The following is a 21,300-nucleotide window of genomic DNA, read 5'->3' as shown; positions in this document are numbered from 1 at the left end:
ACTTTGAGGTAAGGCTATGAGCAAGTGAGTAACTGGCCCAGCAGGACTGGCAAGCTAACCCAGACCAGACCCAGCCACCTGCTCTCTACCAGAAGAGCAATCTGTATAAAAAGCCATTTTCAGGAGAATGATACTAGAGGTCAGCAGTGATGTTGATATTTGCTTTCTGCTCCACGAGGAACACAGCTGAACCTCCCTCAAGGCAGGGCCACACTCCCTTTTCTCCAGTGGACTCTGCTGCAGGGAAGCATTCATGTTATGCCTTGGTTTTCACTTAACTAGAAAGAAACTTGAGGGAGCTTATTTTCTCTTCTGTTAAAGAAGTGTCAGTATAATAAGGCTAAATTTTGCCATCTGGCCTGTGAAGTCTGATGTTAACACCACTGGCCCTTTACTGAAAGCAAGAGCAGCCTCTGACTAGCAGACCCCAAGACCAGCTGAATGCTACCTCCTATGGAACACTGTTTTCACAAGGGCTGATATCATCTCCCATGCTTGGAATGGGGTCTCAGCAGCTGCCTGGCATCCTGTTACCTTGGAGGATTCCCCTTCCTCCTGGGCTGAGCTTCTGCCTGGCTTCAAACAAAAAGGTTACCTGGAAAGAACAACCCTTACCTCTAGCTTACATGGCTAGGGGACACTTTGTGGGTGTTAGTAGCTTCCCAGGCCTAATGCTGATGGCTGAGTATGACAGGCCCTACTAAGCTATCCTCCAGTCCCTAGTTCCCCTCTTTTGCACTGGAACCTTAGGTTCCCTCAGACACTGCTCCTAGCACTGTGGTTTACACTCTGTATATTTGGTGCATTCCTCTATTCTGTTCCCAACGTTTCCCAAAATTCTAGCCTCACAATCTGAACTTTAGTATCTACAGCAGAAGACCTGACTCCCCTACCCCTTGCTCTGGTTTGATCTCTGATGATGTGATAATGTACTCTTACTATAAGCAACTTAGGGGAAGGAAAAGTTAATTTGGCTTAACTTCCAGATCACAGTCCATTGAGGGAAGTCAGGACAGGAACATGAAGCAGAAACTATGGGGAAAGAGTGACTGCTTGTTGTCTGTCTGTCTTTGTGTGCAGGCTCATGCTTAGCTGGCTTTCTTATACAGCTTAGGAACATCTGCCTAGAGATGGTACTGCCCATAGTGGGCTGGGTCCTCCTATATCAATTAACAATCAAGATAATCCCCACAAACATGCCTAGAGGCCAGTCTGATATAGACAATTCGTCATTTTAGGTTGCCTCTTCTGGGTGATTATCCTAGGTTGTGCCAAGTTGATGATAAAAACTAACCAGTACACTCCTGCTACTTACCTGTTGTGCTGGATAGCTTTAGTGTCAACTTGACACACCTGGGTTGAGGGAGCCTCAGTTGGGGGATTGCCTCTATTGGACTGGGCTGTGGCCATGTCTGAGGGGCATCTTCTTGATGAGTGATGTAGGAGGGCCCAGCCCACTGTGGGCGGTGCCACCCCTGGGCAGGTGGGCCAGTGTTGCATAAGAAAGCAGGCTGAGCAGGGGCCAGGGGAGCAAGCCAGTAAGCAGCATTCCTCCATGGCCTGTGTTCCAGCTCCTGCTTCCAGGTTCCTGCCCTGAGTTCCTACCTTGGGCTCCCTGATGAACTGCAACCTGGGACATGTAGGCTGAATAAACCCTTTCCTCCCCAAGTTGGTAGTGGTCAGAGTGTTTTGTCACAGCAATGAAGAAACAACCAGGACACCTATTCACATATTCTTATAGTCTGATTGCATCTCAACTCCTCCCTTGCTGCCATGCTGTCCCAGAGCACATCATCACCTGGTCTATTTTGTAGCTTCTTACTTGCCTGTTCCTAATATTGAACCCATTTGGCTATTTCTACAGAGAGGATTCACCTAAATGATACTTCAGAAAATGATTCTGTTGCTTAGTCTCTCATCATATTGTCAGATATTGAGTCTACATCATAGCCTGTTCTATGTGCTGTGTGTACATGCACGTTGTGTATGTGTGTAGTATGTGTGCATGTACCAAGCATGCATCTACATGTGGTGTACATGTGCACCTGTATATATAGGCTAAGTGTTCATGTATGCTATGTGGGTCTATGTAGTATATGTGCTATGTGTGTGTGCATGTGTTATATGTACACATGTTAATGAAAAAATTATTTATTTCTATTTTATGTGTATGAGTGTCATGCCTACATGTGTGTAAGTGCACCTGTGTTGTGCAGTGCCCTCAGAGGACAGAAGAGGGTGTTGGATCCCTTGGAACTGGAGTTACAGTCAGTTGTTAGCTGTCATGTGGGTGCTGGGATTTGAACGTGGGTCTTCTACAAGAACAGTCAGTGCTCTTAACTGCAGAGCCATCTCTCCAGCCTGATATGTTACTAATTATACTATTTCCAACCCATACAGTGATGTCTGACTGTATCAAATGCTCACTAAATATTTGTTAAACGAATAACTACTTGTGTGACTTTTTCAAAATCCTATGAGGATTCAGTGAAGATTCATCTACATAGGAAATCCAATGGATTTAGAAAACAACATACTGAGGAATAACAAGGTCTCCTAGCCTCTTAGACTCTAACACATTCCCTAGACCTTAAGGAGAGCCAGACAGTGGTGAGGAATAGCTGGTGTTGTGGTACCTAAGCAGCCCTTGCCCAGGACAAGAAGCATAGCAGCATACAAGAAAGCCACAGGGGATCTGATTGCTTGACCCACAGAAAGACCCAGCAAAGATCTCCAGATGTGCTTAGGAGATGGGTTGTAGGGCACTAGCACGTCCCACAAGTGTCCTCTAAGCCCTGGAGAGTTGAGTAGTAGTAAAACATTTGTAGAAGGGTGTCACCACTGTTGTGAAAGAGCTGGACTGTCAGACCCTTAGGAAGGACACAGGACTAATAATAATGATAGCACAAGCCCATCTGCACACACCATGAGGGAAAAGATGCCCATGTGAACCTAAAATACATGTGCCTCACCTTCTCTATCTAACGTGCAGTCTTTGCAGGCTAGAACTGTGCTTCTCTCTCATCATCATCTTGTCCTGAATGTTTGTTCACTATCTAGACGCCTAATAGAGTTTGCTGATTTGGATCTATTAGTGGCATAGAAATGTGTTCTTTTTGCTGAATACCTACTCTAATGTATTTAGGAAGCAGCATGATGTATTTGCTTCCCCTGATGCTGTGGCTCTGGGACCTTGGGAGAGCATATAACCAAGTCTGTGATTCTAGGACAGTCTACTCCTGGGCCACAGTAGAGCTTCTAGTTAACACTGGTCTAAGCCTGCATCGGACCAGACACTTGTGTGGGTGCTGCTGGGACACAGTGATACTTCCATGTGTATCTCAGCCAGGATTTGTCTCCATAGGACAGCCTGAACACACTGGGCAGAGGAATATTAGACAGAAGTAGAAGCAGTAGCTAGGTGTTTCAAAGACCATATTCAACTCAAGAGTACTCCTGGACTTTCAATTAAATGAAGTGGAAAAACTTCTTTTGTGTTAAAACCAATTTAGACCAGATATTCTGACATGAGCAACTACAACAGAATAAACAACACACACACACATTGTCCACAAAGACTTTCTACTTTGACCTCTCTCGAGTCATACACATACATTCCACATCAACTGAATGCTATGTAAAAATAAACATCCTGCCCAGGGGAAAGTCATGGGCAGAGGGTTTCTGGGCTCTTAAGTGCCATGAAGCCTTCAAGTCATAGGTTGTCTACTCTGGATGGGCTACTTACTGACAAGTGTGGTTTAGATATAGGTCCTACTTCCTGTCCTCAGCTTCAAATTCTGGAGCACTCACTTGTCCTCTGTTTTGCTATAAGGACCACCACAGACCATGGATATAGGTATCATATTCAATGACTCTATTGAGTGACTACGATGCCTCTTCAACATCACATTACAGCATCTGAACACTCATAAAGGCCTTAAACTGCTAAATTCCAAAGCCAGCAAACTACTCCTAAATATTTAAGGTCATTTCCCCCCCGTAAGGGTGACTGTTAAGCTTCAAGCCCAGAAAGTCTTAGATGTAAAGTGTTCTTTCAAAAGGAATTAAAATATTTGATATTTTCCATATTTTAAAAATGTTATACTATTAAGATATTAAGAAGAGTTTATAAATCTTGGGAAGAAAAATTTTGTGTTGGAGTGTCAATGAGCTGAAGATTTGAAAATAGTTTTATATATTGACGATTCATCAATAACTCACACTAGGGCCACCGGGGTCAAACAATGGTATTTGAGTCCTATTCTGAATAAATTTCCACTGAAGTGAGAAAGTCAACCACTGCTTCCAATCTGGAACCAGGGTCAGGAGCAAAGGCCTAGAGATCAAAGTCCCCCCCCCCACTTCAATCGGAGTTCTAGATCACAAACTGCTTCCTTCGATATCCATCCCTCAACAAACTTTCTTCAATAAACACTAAATTATAAAAGGGGTACCTATGGGAAAATCATGCCTAGAAATGGCTTTCTAATTTCCATTAATTATGCATTAATCAATTTTTTAAGATTTTACTTTAAATGAAATGGAGGTTTATTTGCTAAACTGATAAAACCCCAGTAGAAATCAAAGAAACTAGAACTACAGCTAAGGTTATACAGTATTTAGAACAAGTTGACCAAAATAAAAGAAACTTTATACAATCTCTCAAGAGGCTCTGAAATGTTGCCTTGCTTGCTGAGTACAACTTGAAAGACTGCTGCTGATATCGTCTACCTTGTGTCTAGATTACTGTTATCTTTCTGGGGCCCGAGTTTAACTACTTCATTTGTCTAAAGGAGACCAAGCTTGTCAAAATTGGTAGTCAGAATCCATATTTCTAGTCAGGCCATTAACTCCCTTAAACCAAGTTTACAGTCAAATTAACCATGTGAATGCCAATCTGCCTATCTCCTTATTCCTCTGATGTGTGGTTGTGGATAGGGACAAATTACTGGGAGCAATGGGCAGCAAAATCCTTGACTTGCACCTCTTTCCCAGAGAAATTCAGGGAGATGTTGGCTTAGGACAGGACCACAGATGCACTCTCATCTAATTATATCACTTAGAAATCTTCCTAGAGCTGGGTATGGCGGCAACTGCCTTTGATCCCAGCACTTGGGAGCATTCGAGGCCAGCCTGGTCTACATAGCGAGTTCCAGGCCAGCCGGGGCTACAGGGAGACCCTGTCTCAAAAAGACAAAAAGAAAAAAAAAAAAAGAAATCTTCCCTAGAAGCTGGGCATGGTTGGTGGCTTATGCCCTTAGTTGCAGAATTCGGGAGGCAGAGACAGGTGGATCTTTATGAGATCCAGGCCAGCTACAGGGGCACCCTACCTCAAAAAAACAAAGCAAAAACAACAAAAAATCTTCCCAGAGGGGGGGGAAATCCAATGTGTTTAGTCAGGCCTTAAAACGCAAAAATTCAGTCTTTTCATGATACCATCTGCAAATGAGTGCTAGGTATAAGGTTGTGACGCTATAAGTAGTCACAAAGTAAATATTTGCCTTTGACAACTGTCAATGTCTTTTTATTTTGAAACACCAAATACTTATTTCTAAATAGGGAGAAATCTGAGAATAAAAATGTCCTAAACAGGACAAATGTACCAGAGTTAAAAACACTTAATGGTGAAGATGATGATGAGAAGCATTGACTCACAGATATTGAATATTAGTGAGCCAGTAACCAATTCTCCTTAATTTAAATGTAATAAACAGGATGGAAGTTATCACTTACTCTAATTTCCAACATAGTAATTTGCAAACAATCAGACGCTGCTATGGTATTTCAATAACAGACCATGCCAGAGAGTAAAATAGCACCTTAAACCAGAGGCCTGTTATCCCCTAAGCTGTGTGTGCAGGTTTTCTAACTCATCATTAATCCAAACATTTCCTCACATCTCAGGGAAATACCGGGCAAGTAGTAATTCAGAACCTGCTCTTTTGGTAAACAGGGCAGAGCATGGCTTCTGCCCCAGAGCAGGACATTCCTGAGGGCGGAGGTGGCTCCTTCTCTTTCCTAACCTTAGCAGGTCAGTGAAATGAAGATGGCACATTTTCAGCAGTAGAGAAATCCTGTTTCTATTGCTATCAACAAATTCAGAGCAGTCTCACACTAAAAAGGAACGTCTCTGCACAACATCCAGAGGCGGGGCACTCAGCCTACTCTCCCCACAGTCCCCTTCGGAACCTTAGTCTTTTCCTAGCGCGCGGTCGCGGGGCTAAGTGATCCAGTGTAGAAAGTCTGGCACTCTTCTCCAGGGAAAACCCTGGCCCAGGAGTGCCCCACCCCCGGGTAACATCCTTTCCGGAGATCCCCTCCCCTGGAGAGCCCCACACACATCCCAGACTTTGCAGCAAAGGCGCGGCTCCAGCCAAGGTTGCCATTTCGAAAAAAAAAAAAAAAGAGCCGGATGATAGTAAAATACTAGGTATTAGAAAAATAAGAAAATAAAAGTCAATCTTCAAAATTGGAAACGTGTGAGAAGCTTTTCTGAATGAACTGAAATGACTGTGTCTAAACTTCAATTAAAACCTTTGTGACCCAGAATGTGGAAACTGCTAATCTTGAGTTCTGACGATCTGCCGAGGATCCAAGCAATGGGAACCCGGTGAATGCAACAGCCAAACCCAGCTACTACGTCCTCTCTCAGCTCCTCTTCTGCAAAGCCTTTGCAAGAGGAGGGGTGGCCGCGGTACGACGCGCCCCAGCCGCCAAACCCGTACTCACTGATGCCCGCCGCTCAGCTCCCCGCCGGAGCTCCGCACACCTGCCCGGGAAGAGGAAGGCGCCCCCCACTCGGCCCGCCTCCTCGGCCGGACCCGCCCAGCGGCGCACACCTGACTCAGGTGAGAGGACAGGTGTCAGCCCTGCCTTGGGTGGTGCAACCCCCTGTCCTCTACCCTTGTTTAGGACATTGCACAATGGCGCCCACCCTCCTCATTCCCTTGGAGCCTTCTAAATCATCCCTCTTTTTAAACACGGAGCACTCACTGCTGGGCAGTGGGACGGCCGAGGGGAGGGAATTAAGAGGGGTAGGCAGACCAGAAGGGCCGGAGCAGGAGCCGAGGCGCGCAGTCCAGAGGTCTGTCTGCCTGCCGTCGCCTAGAACTCACTGGCCCTGACCCGCCCTCCATATCGCCTGACCACCCGGACTCGCCCTGTTGAGGCTCTCGGCTTGCACGCCCACCTCACCTACTACCTGTTCCCCTCCCTACACCCCGCCCGCACCCAGGTGAGTCGGACGGCAAGGGTGATTGCACCTCTGGACAGCGCAGGGCCGAGAGCGAAAGCGCGGCCTCGCCCTCCAGGGAACCGGGTGGCCCCGCCCCTGCCCCGCCCTCGCGCTCCGCCCCCGGGGCGGTGGCCCCGCCCCTCACTCTCGCGGGCCCGCAGGCAACTGGCGACCCCGCCTCCAGCAGCGCGAAGACGCAGGGCGGCTGACTGCGCAGGTTTACCCGCGTGATGGTGGCGGTACGCACGCTCCACCTGCCTACGCGGTCACTGGGCGCCCGGTCCGCACCGGAAGATGGCTGAGCATGGGACTAAGTCGGTGTTCTTCGTGTGTCTGGGTAAGGGTGCGCCGACTTAACACAGCCTTTCTCCTAGGAACCTTGCATGCGCTCTGTGTTGAGCTTTTGAAGAACACTGTGCGGAGGGAAGCAGGGGCGGAAGCCGAGGATGGGCAGGCGCCTAGGAACAGTCACTTGCCTGGCTCATCTTCCGGTACTACGTGAACCTAAACCATAATTTGTCTCAAATTATGTCCCTGCTCACCTTACTGTCCTTCCCAAGCCCATGTCACCCTCTTACCTGCTCTTCCTTCACAAACATGTCCTCCCTCCTGTCCCTGTCCCAAGCCTGTGGCTCCTCTCTCCTACCCCTCCTCTCGTCTGTGTCATCCCTTAACCGCTGTGTTGCTTTTCTCACCTCGGTGACAGAATATCTAATCAGAAAACTTAAGGGTTTTTTATTCAGTTTCAGAGGGTTAGTCCATGGTTGCATGGCTCTTTTGATTCTGGGCATATGCATCTGAGCATCAAGGTCATCAGAGTGGCCAGAGCATGAGGCAGAGACTGCTCCATGTGAACAGTACGTGTAGAAAAGGGGACAAGTAGGAAGGGCCAAGGCAAGCCTTAGCTCCAAGGACAGGCCCCCAGTGGTGCACTTTCTTCAGGTAGGCACCACGTCTTGCTTTTCATTATCTCCCAGGTGTGGCATCATATTGTAACTCTATTAATGGACTAAACCATTGGGGGTCAGAGCCCCTATGATCTAATACTCTCTGGATATGCCGTCACCAACACAACTAGAGTTGTACTTTGATAATCTAGACATCTCAGTCCAGTCAAGCTAACAGGATAAATCATCATCCCTGCCCTTCCCCCTTGTCCTCCCAGCCTCACTTGCCCTTCTTCCAAACCTAGGACCCCTCTCACCTGCCTGTGGGTCTGTGAGTAAAAAGCTCCCCTCATAATCTGGCTAAAAAAGCTATTATGTTTGAAATGCAAAAGTTGTATTCTTTCTGAATCTTTCTGGACTCTTTCAAGATTGAAGTGTATGGAAGCATCAGGGGTTTGTCAGTGGTAGGGCTACTGGTTAAGAAAAGCTTATTTTAGCAAGATTATGAGGGGACCATTTTGCTCTGTAAGCTGGAGAACTGAGGAAGGCAGCTGTAATCTCAGCTCCAGCCACTGTGTCTGGGGACGAGAAAGAGAATCAAGATGGTGTTTAAGTTTCCAGCACTTGTAAAAGGTAAAACCTGAGGCTCTGTGTTTTACTGATGTCTGGCCATTGGGCTCCACTTTTTATGCCTGTGTGTTTGTGTGTGTGTGTATAGTTGTTGGTATCAGAGGCCTGACCTAAGGTCCTGCACATGCTAGATAAACACCCTAGTACCAAGCCAAGTTGCTAACACTGAGAGTTCCCTGCTGTTTATCTTGTACATTGCGTGACTTTTCTCATGTGTGGTGGTTTGAATGAGAGAGAATGTCCCCCATAGGCTCCAAGTATTTGAACACTTGGTCCCTATTTGGTGGCACTGTTTGGGGAGGGTCATGGAACCTTTAGGAGACATGGCCATGCTGGAGGAGGCAAGTCACTGGCATCAGGCTTTGAGAGTCATGCCCACTTCTGGTCTAGTTCCCCACTTTCTGTGTGTGCTTGAAGATGTGAGCGCTTAACTGTCTGCTCCAGCTGCCTCCTGCCATGCCTGCCCCACTGTGATGGACTCTTATCCCTCTGGAACTGTAAACCCAATGAACTCTTCCTTCTATGAGTTGCCTTGGTCATGGTGTTTTATCACAGCAACAGAAAACTAACACAGAGGGCATTCAAAGTTATTTTTTCTTGTCTTAGCCTCCATGATTTATTGACTTTTTTATTACTATAGAAAACCATAGTTTATAGGAAGAAGCCAGGTGCTGTCTTGTAGATGTAGAGAGATGCACAGTGACCAGAGCATCTGTGTGTTTCATCACATGTTGGAATGTGGCATTTCTAAGCCAGGAGAATCTAACCTCTCTCAAAAAGTTTCTCCTTCCCTTGTTTAATTTTTTTCCTAATGTCGAGACTCATGTGATACCCCAAAATATGATGTTTTATCTTGATATGTACTTTGAACAAATCTTTCTGACCTCTTGCCTTCCTATCTCATACCACCTGAAGTAAAGCAGAATTCCTCTAAGAGAGAACATAGAAACTAGGATTCCTCTAGTTTCTTTTGAGAAGCCTTAAACCTAGAAAGGTCATTCTGCCTTAAAGACCTTGTTCCAGAGCCCACCTCACACCCAGGAGGAAAGAGTGCTACACAGACAGGCCTGCCTGGACTCTCCCAAATCTCTCTGCATATGTTGTCATCAGGAAGAGGCCCTTTGTTCAGTGACAGTTATGCACAAGTGTCCATTCTTCTCAAAATTAATTATAAACTATATATGCTAACTTAAAAAAAATACATAAAGCTGGACAGTTTTCCCTGACTGTTAGGGTCTTCATTCTAAAGGTTCCCATGTCAAGTAAAACTGAGTAAATAAATCTGTTTTTCTTTTTCTCTTGTAAGCTTGCCTTGTTAGAATTATGTGGACCGACTTAAGGGTGGGTGAAGTGGGGCTGGAGAGATGGCTCAGTGGTTAAGAGCATTGGCTGCTCTTGCTGAGGACTCAGGTTCAGTTCCGAGCACCCACATCTGTAACTCCAGTTCCAGGGGATCCGATGCCCCCTTCTGACCTCTGAGAGCATTGCATGACACATGCGGGCAATATACTCATACACATAAAATAAAAATAATACATAAGATTTTTTTTAAAAATCGTGGGTGAAGAATCATACATTTTTACCTTAGCCTCTTTCCCACTGGCCTTTTCATATTACCTTCATATATAGAGTGTGTTTGCTTTCAGTCCTGAGCTCTTCTGAGGTTCTTAACTTGTAGGAAGAGGTGTATTTAAAACAGTTTTCTATCTGCAAGCCCTACCACAGCTTGACTCAAAAGTAGTAGGTATATAGATTTAATGTGTTGAATGAGTCATACTGCCCCTTTCCCTAGAACCTTCAGGTTCTTACTGGCTACACCAATTACAGACTTTGGCATGGGCTTAGGGCTCCATGTGTCAGACCCCTCAGCTCACACTTTCTGTCTTCTGTGCCTGGACCAGCACAGATGCACCCCTGTACCCTGCAGCTTTGGCTTTGGCCCATTAGACTCTTCATCCTGTGAGCATTGGCTCAGGCTCAGGTTCCAGGCAGCTTATTTAGTTTGGGGGCAATCCTTGTTTTTCTGGTCCTGTACTATTGCATCACTTACTGGCATTTATTTTCTTGTTTTTGTTATTTTGTGTCTTCCTTCTGTAAGTGGCTGGCTCATGGCAGACCTGCTTGCAAAGTTGAGATGTCTTTTTGTCTGTGTAGTAAGGAATTTAGTCCTTGGCTTGGCTCTTGGAAAGTCACCTTTGGTTTCCCTGAGACTTTGTAGGAGTAATAGAGTGTCTTGGTAGCCCCATAGTTTATCCTGTTGAGGGACTCAGGCTGGGTCCTGAGTTACCATCTCCTCACAGTTAACTAGTAACCCTGAATACTAGTATTATGGCAAGCTTCCTGGATTGGCAGTAATACTCTTGTACTGTCAGTCATTGGTGACAGGAGAATCAGGTGTCCCCGAGGACAGGGAAACTCCTTTTTGGGACCCCTAGAATGAGACTTATTTTAGTTGGCTACAATTTGTCTTATATTAAAACAAAGTCATAAATACAGCACTTTCCTGAGTTCCATGGTTATTCTGAGGGAATCGGCAGGTGGGGATGGACAGTTTTGTAGTCAGCTAGTGTGGGGCTCTAGACCTCGCTACAGATGTCAAATATTGTAGGCAGGTGGGGCAGTCAGGAGGGACCTCTTCCTAGTTAACTCTGGGGACCACAGGCCTCCTGGGATAGGGCTTTGCACGTGATTGCTTAGTAAAGCTTGTGTTCAACTACCATGCTTAAACACATTTGCATTTTGCTTTGAAGTATTACTCTTCTTTGTTATGTGTGATATACCTGAAAATAAATATCTCTGTTCTGTTCTTTTTTAAAAAAATATTTTATTTATTATTATTTTTTTATGTGTATGAGAGTACTGCCTGCATGTATGTGAGTGCACCCATGTCATGCAGTGCCGTGGAGGTCAGAAGAGGGCTTTGGATTACCCTGGAACTGGAGGTAAGGACGGTTCGTAGCCACCATGTGGGTGCTGGGAATCGAACCTGGGTCCTCTGCAAGAGCAAGTCAGTGCTCTTAACCACTGGGCCATCTCTCCATCCCACTTTTTATTTTTTAAACTAAGCTGATTGCAACCTACTTCATTGATTTCATAATTTGCTTTTGTGAAAACTGATTTTTATTTCATTTACTTTCCTGATACTTGTTACCTCAGCCATCTGTCAGGTACTGAACCTGGTTTGGACAGCTACTCTCCTAGGGAATTCTATTCTGCTTTGCCAGTCTTTGCTTCTCCTCACAGAAGGTGTAGCTACTTTACATCCACCACAGGAGTGGACTACCCACTTTTTAGGCCAGAAATCAATGTCCTTTCTACCATGACTAACAGCCTCTGTATGTCTCCCTTCTTTTTAAGGTAACGTTTGCCAGTCACCCATTGCAGAAGCAGTTTTCAGAAAACTGGTAAATGATGAAAACGTTTCAGTGTAAGAGCTATTCAGTTCTTTGAAGAGTCCAGCCTGAACACCTCTGGGCAGCAAAGTCCAGAACAGTCTTTTTCTTTCCTGCAGTGGAGGATAGACAGTGCAGCTACATCTACCTATGAAGTGGAGAATCCCCCTGACTATCGAGGGCAGAACTGCATGAGAAAGCCTGACATCCTCATGAATCACCTTGCTCGTCAGGTACTGGAACTTGACTTACACTTTGTGTTACAGTGGGCCATTGACAGCAGCGCTATTTCTGGCTAGCCCTGGACCCAAGAGCTGTCAGCTACCGAAGAAATGTGGCATTAGCACAGCCCAAAAGACAAGACAGGTAGAAAAGATCCTGTCTAATTTCTACTGCATAGAGTCTACTTGAGAGGCTGAGCAACCCTGTGTTAATGGGTATGTTTGATTGGGGTGACCTAACCTGATGTGTATAGTTCTGAAGGATTTGAGTGGCCTTAGCGTTCCTTGTTAAGTAACAAATAAAAATGGCATAAATCATAGTGAGACAGTCCAGCTATGAGCCAGGCCTGAGCTGTGGTCTCTGTTACTCTTATTAGTGCATAATTTTTGGTTAGACGTTTAGGCCATGGTGACTATTCTGCTTATGTTACCAGTTTATTGATACAACAAAGTCACACATATCCAAAAACATCCTTATCTGAAGTGCCCCAAAATATAAACACTTAGTGGTCTGTTGCTGGACTTTGAAGACTACTACGGAAGTAATAACAGACTCTTCAATTTCAGATGACGATAGCTTTGTATTCGTATTATAAATCAGAAAACGGCAGCTGCATTTTTCTGAGTTCTTTTTTTAAATTAAGTAAGTTCTGATCCTCTTTTAAATAGAGTTTTCATTGGGGCAGAAGATGAAAGATTTTACATCATTTGTTCATTTGAATTACTTAAGGCTTTGCATATTTGTCCAATGTTTTTGCCACAGCCTGGGGGATAGAGACTTATTTTGAGTATCCATCAGAATTGTGTAACAAAAGTGGTACACATGTAAGTAGAGTATTTTAAGTACATACACCTTGAAAAACAAAGCTGGAATTCTTTCAAGAGCAGTTTTAATGATCAGCTTTGAAAGTAGTATTTCCATAGAATCTTTTTGTGGTTTTTCTTTTTTAAAAAATAGAGCCCCTCAGTTCTAGTTCTCTTTCTCCTGAACATCTTAGTTCCTCATAGCTGCCCAGTCTGGCAAGCAGCAGTGAGACCCACTTTGCGCCCAGCAGTGGCATCCTTGCGAATTGTGGCGGGTTTGCCAATGTGCTGGTGGTTGCCCCCTCCAAAGGGATGCTCCACAGGATGCATAGCTGCACCCCGTACACCTGGCCAACAGGTCCTCTTTACCTTGTAATTGTGGTAGGCTCGACCAGCCCTTAAGATAGTGAGCGGTGTCCTTCACGATGCCTTTGATGTAGCCATGCTGTTCAACGAAGCCCACAGCACGTAGACACTTAGCACCTTCTGGTGTTTCACGTGCATGTGGAACACGGAGCCAGAACCTTTCCTCTGCCCTTGAATCACATGGCCCATGGTGGGGGATCTGCTGCCCAGCACGGCCAAAAGAGCGGTTTCCATTTGTTTTTAGGAAAAATTTCCCAACCTTTTTTTTTTAAATTTTTTTTTACAATTTCAAAGTAAAGAATATTTTTGTAAGTCATTATCACATCCCAGCTTGTTTACAGGCTCTTTCTTTTTACTAATTTTCACAGTTTGTGTAAATAACTATTCTTGCACAGTTCTTAAAATCTTCATTTTCCAGGTTCTATCAACCTAGGTTTAATAAATGACATGTTGCTCGTCTATTTCTTAGTCTCTTAGGATGTCAGTTCAGTGTGGTAAGCTGGGTGGAGAATTACCCTAGTTGTACACATGTTATTTTTTAAGTGACCTCTCACCAGCTTATATTAAATTGACCACACACACACACACACACACACAGGGATGTGTTATAGTCAGCTTATATAACTGACTATGACGTTGAGGCCCCTTGGCAAACCTGTTCCCATTTGTGCAGAAGTTATTCCCAAAGCTTCATTCTGCCTTTTAGCTTTGTAGGAGTAGGATCATTTGTGTTGTGTTTTGTTTGATGAGTCAAGGTCTGTAGCCTAGCCTAGACCCTCAAACTCAGGGCAGTTCTTCTGCCTCCCCAGTGCTGGGCTTGCAGGTTTGTGTCACCTCCCTGGCTTAGAAGTGGGGGCTATGCGTGTGTAGTCTGTAAGTGTAGCAGTCAGTGCTGAGTGCCGCATTGTTCTGCAGTTTATTTACCTGATCTACCTCTGCCAATCTACCTGTGCTGTGGGTGTGGGCAACTTCTAGTGTGGGGCTCATGTGGATGATGCCATTGTAGATGAGGTGAGCATCTGTACAGGGTTCTCATGACTTTATGTCCAGCACTCATACCTGTCACTTACTGAGAGTTTTTCAGTCTCATCAAACACATCGGGGGCTTTCCTGTTCTTTAAACAGTCTATAGAAGGCTGGTAGGAGTCCTGCTTTACCTGTTTAGAAGAATTGATATCATCAGTTGTTTCTGTTGCTCCTTTGGTTTGAAAGTACTATCTTTTTCTGGCTGCCTGTTTTTCTTCTGATCTTTAGTTTCAGCAACTTTGCTATGAGAGCCCCAAGTAGTCTTCCTGAATGTGACTTGATGTTTTTCATCAATTTTGGGAAACCTCAGACTGTTCTTTTTTCATAATTTACCCCTTTCCCTCTGTTTTTCTTTCCTTCTGAAAGCCAATGTTTGTTGAACATACCTTTTCTGTATTCTGTTCTCTGGTTTCCATTCTGATTATCCTGCTCCTAGTACGTGATTTCCTACTGACCAGCTTTCTGAACTACTAATCTTTTTGCTATTTCCAGAGGCCATGAAATTGTATTTACTGAGTTCTTATTGTCTATTTTTATTGATTGATTGCTTTAAGTTTTCCTTGATCTTTCTGTGGTTGTAGTTTTCTGGTGAAACTTAAGCTATCTAGCACACCCATCCTTATCAGAATGTTGATGGGCTCCATCTTGTGCAGGTAAAACCACAACTGCTGTGAATTCGTGAGAGAAATACTATTTTAAATAAGGTCTGTTAACTGTATGGGTCATTTCTATGCCCCCCGCCTCCAGTATTGGGAATTAAACTTAGGTAGGTCTGGCACATGCTTGTAGGCGAGTGATCTGCCACTAACCCATATTACCAGCGTTGTTATTCTTTATTTTAATGGTCTTTGTAGCCCAGGCTAGCCATGAACTCACTCTGTAGCCCAGGCTGGCTTGATCTTCCTTCTTCAGCCTCCTAAAGTAGTTGAGATTATAGGCCTGCACCACCAGGTCTGGTGAGCCTGCTTTCTGTTTTCATTGTTGCATGGTGCCCTTGGGGTGGTGTATAAATAATCACAGAGCCTTTGGATAATTGTGTTTGCTCCTAGACTGGTTCAGTGTTGCAAGGATGCAGGTAGATGAGCATCTTAGGATTGGAGGCTTATGCTGCCTCTGAATGCCCCATTCCTTCTGCTGGTCTGAGGTATTGCATGGATGGCACACCTGTGTGACAGCTCATGGCATAGAGTGTTGGTCTTTTCTTCACTGAGTCCATGGAAACTCTTTGGCCTGTTGAGTTTCTTCCCTGTTAGGTAGGCAAGGCCCAGAGTGCTGACTCTCATCTTCTGGGCCAGTGCTCCTCCAGAGCTGGCTGTCCTGCCAGGCCTGGTCCCAGTTTCTTCTGCATTGCCCCAGACTGACGGAAGGGCACTCAGGGCCCTGTGTTTCCACTGTGGACCTTGCCTAGATCTCTCCTCTCAAGGAGGTTCCTGGACCCTTTGCACCATTGGCATCTCTGTCCTGGGGGCTCTTTGTATAGGACTTCCAGTGTGCATTACAGCTAACCTCTAACCATTGCGTACCCAGGTATGGTTTAGTATCAAAGAATAGTATTCACAGTGATTCACAAGTGCTTTGGAAGTACTCCTAAATTGTACATTACTTAACATTAGAACATGTATCATAGTACCCAGTGGTTAAGACCACTTCTGCTATTTCAGAGGACCAGTATTTGGTTCCCAGCACCCACAACTATATGTAACTCCAGCTCCAGGGGATCCCATATTCTCTCTACCCTTCTTGGGTACCTGCACAAACATTGCATACATTCATAGACATACATATATACATAAAAAATTTTAAAAATCTTTAGAAAGTTTTTAAAATTAAAAACCTCATAGGAAGAATGGATTTGTATTTTTGATTAATAAAAATATTTTTCTTTAGTTTCAATAATGATGCTATAACCCCCATCAATAGGCTATAAAGAGCTCTTGGGCTAGAGGAGGGACCATAGGAGAAGGGTGTTATTTAGGGAGAAATGGGAAAAATGGGGAAACCGTGGTAGAAGGCTTAGACAATGAGAGAGATAAATAATGCCTAGCTAGTTTTGAAAAAAACAGAAGGAACCATATTAGTCCAACAATTTACTGACAAATTATACATACAACTGGCTCAAGGAACATAATATATGTGTAGTCAAGGTTTATCTGAGAATGTTTGGTTTTTGCCCAAACTTTATCTTCGTAGCACATGGTTATTAAAAGTACCAGACTGGTGGAACTAACCTTGGATGTTTAACAGCCATATTTTGAGGCCTATACTAATCTGGTCAGAGGGACTTAAAGGACAGTTTTTGCTCCTTGCCCTCCAAGGTAAACTAAGCTTCAGGGGACTATGGAGCATCTCTCAAAATGTCCTGTAACTATGGTGAGTCACCTGTCCTCTTGATTAAGGAGGCTGTGGAGACCCCACCAGATGGACTTGAACCAGTGTCCAGTCTACAAAGAGGAGGGTCAACACAGAGGAAACATTTCCTCCATGCATCCAAGTGAAGCCAGCCATAGTAGAGTAGGACCTTTGACTTATCTTCACATAGGTGGAACTGGTAAAAGAAAGGAGTCAGGGGCTCCTCCCAAGCCCATGTGACCCCTGAGGAACAGATTCAACTTTAAGAGTAAAAATAATTGGTTAATCTGGGCCGACTGTATGGTCTTAAACACCCAAAAGGAAAGTTTAACCAAGGATTAAAGTCATCACTATGATTCTTTAAGAGTCCATGTGTATAGCCAAAGGCTACCTAACAAGAAACAATGCCAGACAGGAGATACCTTCCTTTGAGTTGTTGGCCAGGGTGGCCCAAGAGACTCCCAGACAGTAACTAACCCAGCATAGAACTGGGAAAATGAACAGCAGACCCCAATCTTATCTAAAGGAATGTTGGCAACTGATTGCTGCTGGATGAGGAAGCGCTAAACAAGGAACTCTAGATAGGCTGATTAGATTCAGCAATGGACTAGTACTGGGTAACAGCTGGGGGCACTGATAACATAGTGGATAGTAACAGGGATGACAGAGTATATAGGCTTCAATTGGGGGGAGGGAGGCTATGGGAGGGTGCCATTTAGGATGTGGTTATAAGGGTGAATAAGATTGGGAGGTTCTGTGTGAAATACACACACACACACACACACACACACACACACACACAAAATCATTTAAAAAAAAGAGAGAGAAAAAAAAGAGCTCTTGGGCTGTAAAAGGTTAGATTTCTGCTCTAGGGTTCTGTCAGTGCCCACTGGGGTCAACAGGTAAGGCCCACACTGTTCTGTGCAGAGGGCTTATGGAATTCCATGGGGGCTGATCTTTTATCAGTGACCATATTCCTGTCACAACTGCAGTAGTGAGCCAGGTTATCCTAGGAGCATGCCCATGACTTTGAAGATGTGCTTTGTTTCTATGTGTGGTTTTCAGTTGTCTTTGGTAGTGGGGTCATTTTGCCACAAGTCATTTTCTGTGTAGCTGCAGAAATGCTTTAGTGTGTCTTCTATGTGAGATGTCAGTTAAAGCTGCTGTTCCTTATTATTATTATAAATCCGAAACCCCTGTGTAGTTTGACTCAGTTATTAAGCATTTCCTTTTTTAGGAAAAGTTAAGTATAATCAGGTCAAAATAGATGTTTAAGTCCCAAGGTATTTCTCATAATTTGAAAAAAGAATATATTTCATATTATAGTATTTGTTCAATAGATTTTGAAATAAGTTACCATCTTGTCCTTTGTAATTATTTAAATGCCTTATCAACATTAATAGGAGTGCATACTAAAAGCTAGTATTTCCCATTTTTAACAGAGTAACCAGCATTGAGTATTTTTATTATTCTTGGCTGTAGTCATTGTTTGATAGCACAACAGCTTACCCCCCTCTATCTCTAACCAGCATTTCAGTGTCTCCTGGGAAGTCAAAATCTGCAAGATAATTTCTTCATTTATGTTTTAAGCAGGCTCACATATCTAAGCTATGGTGTCAGAAAACAGTACTTGAGACAGGGTCTCACTGTAGTCCCAGCTAGCTTGGACTTGCTATGGAGACCAGAGTGACCTCAATCTCACAGAGCTCCACCTGCCTCTGCCTCTTGAGTGCTGGGATTAAAGGCATGAGCTACCATGCCTGGCAGAAAAAAGTACTTCTTTATGTTAGAATCTGGTAAAGTCTTGAGGGAATCCCTTCTGTGTTAGCTTAAGTTATGGATTTATAGTCATGGATAGAATTCTTTGGTTACTCTTCTGGAAACCAGTTCTTTCTCAAGGCCCTGTATTTCCTTTCTATCCTGTTTTTCTCCAGGACATTTATTCTCCTGTGTGGGTTGGTGGCCCACAAGGACAAAGATCTGTCACTTCATCTGGTATATGTTGCTGTATTAGTTACTTTCCTGTTGCTGTGATAAAATACTATGACCAAAAGTGACTTAGAGTAAAAGTTCATTTTGGCTCATGGTTCCAGAGGGAGAGTCTATAATGGCGTGGGAGGCATGGCTGGAGGGAGCCAGAGCAGAAATCTGGGAGCTGACATCTTCAAGCACACATAGGAGGTAGAGAGAGTAAAATCAGAAGCAAGGCTGTGGACTCGCGAAGCCTGCCCCTAGTGGTGTGCTTCTTCCAGCAAGGCTGCACCTCCTAAAGGCTCCATGACCCCCCAACAGCACCATCAGCTGACCACGTGCTCAAACACTTAAGCCTTGGGGCCAATATCTCATTCAAAGCACCACAGTTACCAAGGCCTAGGACATTCAGTGCTGGTAGAATGGAACAGAGAGTAGTGGAGGTGATTAAATAAGGGGCTTTCAGGGTATTGACAGAATTACACTTCATTATCAAGGGACTGAAGCGAACAGTCCCTTTTTTATATTATTTTATATTATTGCAAAGAACATTGTAATACAAAAAATTTTTGCAAGTGGTTTGGGAACTACACTGATTATATTTTCATTTATTAAAAATTTTAATTGAAGGGGAAGGGGAATAGACTAATTATAATTTTTAGACTACTTGTTTCTCTGAATATAAGCACTGTATTTTGATCTCTTGATTTTAGATTACCAAAGAAGACTTTGCCACATTCGATTATATACTGTATATGGATAAAAGCAATCTGAGGTAATGATATTTTAGAGTATTTCTGTCCTCCCCTCAGTTGCATGATAGGTTAAGCAACTCATTGTCCAAAATGACTTTTTATTGTCTTAGAGTTTTTAATGTGCAGGGATGATTACCATATACAGTACTCAAGCTGGCAGGAAGATCAGAAGGTAACGTAGTCTCAGAGATCTGTTTATAGAGGGACGCCTTCCAGAAGAGAAAGTCCAGCTAGTGTGGTGAATGGAATGGGAGCAGCTGGTTTGTAGGCTGTAGCTGTAGAGGAGAAGCCTTGATTCTGCTGTAACAGACTAGGGGTATCTTGTTTACTTCCCTATGAATGCTGCATTATAGAGTAAATTTTGACAAGGCAGAAGACTTCACTGTTACATTTTTGATAGCTAACACTGATGGGCTAGGGTGTCAGACAGCAGTAATTGGCTATAAAATGCTTATGTGCTCTACAGGGCCCTACGCTTCATAAGTTCATTTTATTACCAAAAAAGAAATCAAATCAAAGAGCAGTGGACTTGTTACTTCCCTCAGTCATGGATGGGTGGGTGTAGAAGGGTCTACAGCACAGCTGCTGCCTGCTACCTTCTCCTTCATACCTTCCTGTACCCACTTGTTCCTGGCCTCACTCACCCTGAACTTGGATTTCCATATTCCCCATCCAGTCCTACTTGGCTCCCGCCTTCACTTGCTGTCACCCTTGTCTGTATTGGCCCTTTGTATTGGGATGTGGTGCACATGTCTTTGAGTTCCTTTTTACCCTCTTTATGTCTCTGAAATAGTATCTTTTTTACTGTATCAAATTGTATTTTACAGAAGAAGACATAGTTATTGTGTGACTTAAAGATGCACATTTTGGGTGTCAGAGTCAGTGAGGTGTTGATGCTGTACTCTGCTGTGCCAGAGAGAGCACTTCACACACTGCAGGAAGTCCTGTGGCCCTGCGGAGTGTTCTATTTCACTTCAAATCAGGTTGCATTGGCTGTATTTTGATAAGGATGTTTCTTAAACCCTGAGCAGATGTCCGTGTTTAACTTGAAACCGTAGATCAGAAATCTAAGTTCATGTTTCAATTTTACAGAGATTTGAATAGAAAAAGTAATCAAGTTAAAAACTGCAAATCTAAAATTGAGCTACTTGGGAGCTATGATCCACAGGAAAAACTCATTATTGAAGATCCTTATTATGTAAGTACACTTCAGGTTTGGGGCCAGTGTTAAGATGGGCAGGTGGTATCAAATGACAGGTTCAGGTCTTCTGAGGACATTGTCATCATATATACCATTGCTAGTTTTTCTTTTTATGTCCTTGCAGGGCAATGACTCTGACTTGGAGCTAGTGTATCAGCAATGCCTCAGGTGCTGCAAGGCCTTCCTGGAGAAGACTCACTAGCTGGTCCTTCCCACCACCATCTAGCAGTGCTGTGCCCAAGGTGGTGATGATCCGTAGCCCTATGTCCAGCCTGTTTTTTCAGTTGACTTACTGTTTATCTGAAAAATAATTTTAGGTGGAAATTAGTTATATTTTCAAAATAAACATGCTAGAATAAAATGGTTTGAGGTGTAGTTAAGTATTTTGTAGATTAGTTGAACCTCTCACCTTGCCCTAATTATAAAATAGTGGAACAAGAAGATAGGGAACAAAACAGAAC

At 44.0% G+C, this 21,300-nt stretch overlaps 2 protein-coding genes across 2 annotated transcripts in view; one reads left to right on the top strand and one right to left on the bottom strand.

Annotated features, from left to right (window-relative positions):
- Sh3yl1 (SH3 and SYLF domain containing 1) overlaps positions 1 to 6,769 on the bottom strand; it is a 42,563-nt gene extending 35,794 nt beyond the window's left edge. Inside the window, exon 1 of the mRNA XM_017802467.2 lies at positions 6,733 to 6,769. Coding sequence (XP_017657956.1) covers position 6,733 — 1 coding nt within the window. The 5' untranslated portion in view covers positions 6,734 to 6,769. The remainder of the gene's footprint in view (positions 1 to 6,732) is intronic.
- Positions 6,770 to 7,432: 663 nt separating this feature from the next.
- On the top strand, positions 7,433 to 21,200 carry LOC103747660 (low molecular weight phosphotyrosine protein phosphatase). Its single transcript, XM_008850184.3, has 6 exons — positions 7,433 to 7,574; positions 12,112 to 12,158; positions 12,266 to 12,379; positions 19,597 to 19,658; positions 20,731 to 20,836; positions 20,964 to 21,200. Exons 1-6 carry the CDS (start codon positions 7,532 to 7,534, stop codon positions 21,039 to 21,041), a joined length of 450 nt encoding a protein of 149 aa, XP_008848406.1. The 5' UTR covers positions 7,433 to 7,531; the 3' UTR covers positions 21,042 to 21,200.
- Positions 21,201 to 21,300: the final 100 nt, after the last annotated feature.

The sequence above is a fragment of the Nannospalax galili genome, unplaced genomic scaffold, assembly GCF_000622305.1.
Source record: "Nannospalax galili isolate Female #2095 unplaced genomic scaffold, S.galili_v1.0 scaffold100, whole genome shotgun sequence".
NCBI classification, from domain to species: domain Eukaryota; kingdom Metazoa; phylum Chordata; class Mammalia; order Rodentia; family Spalacidae; genus Nannospalax; species Nannospalax galili.
This window is presented reverse-complemented; position numbering and strand designations above follow the sequence as displayed.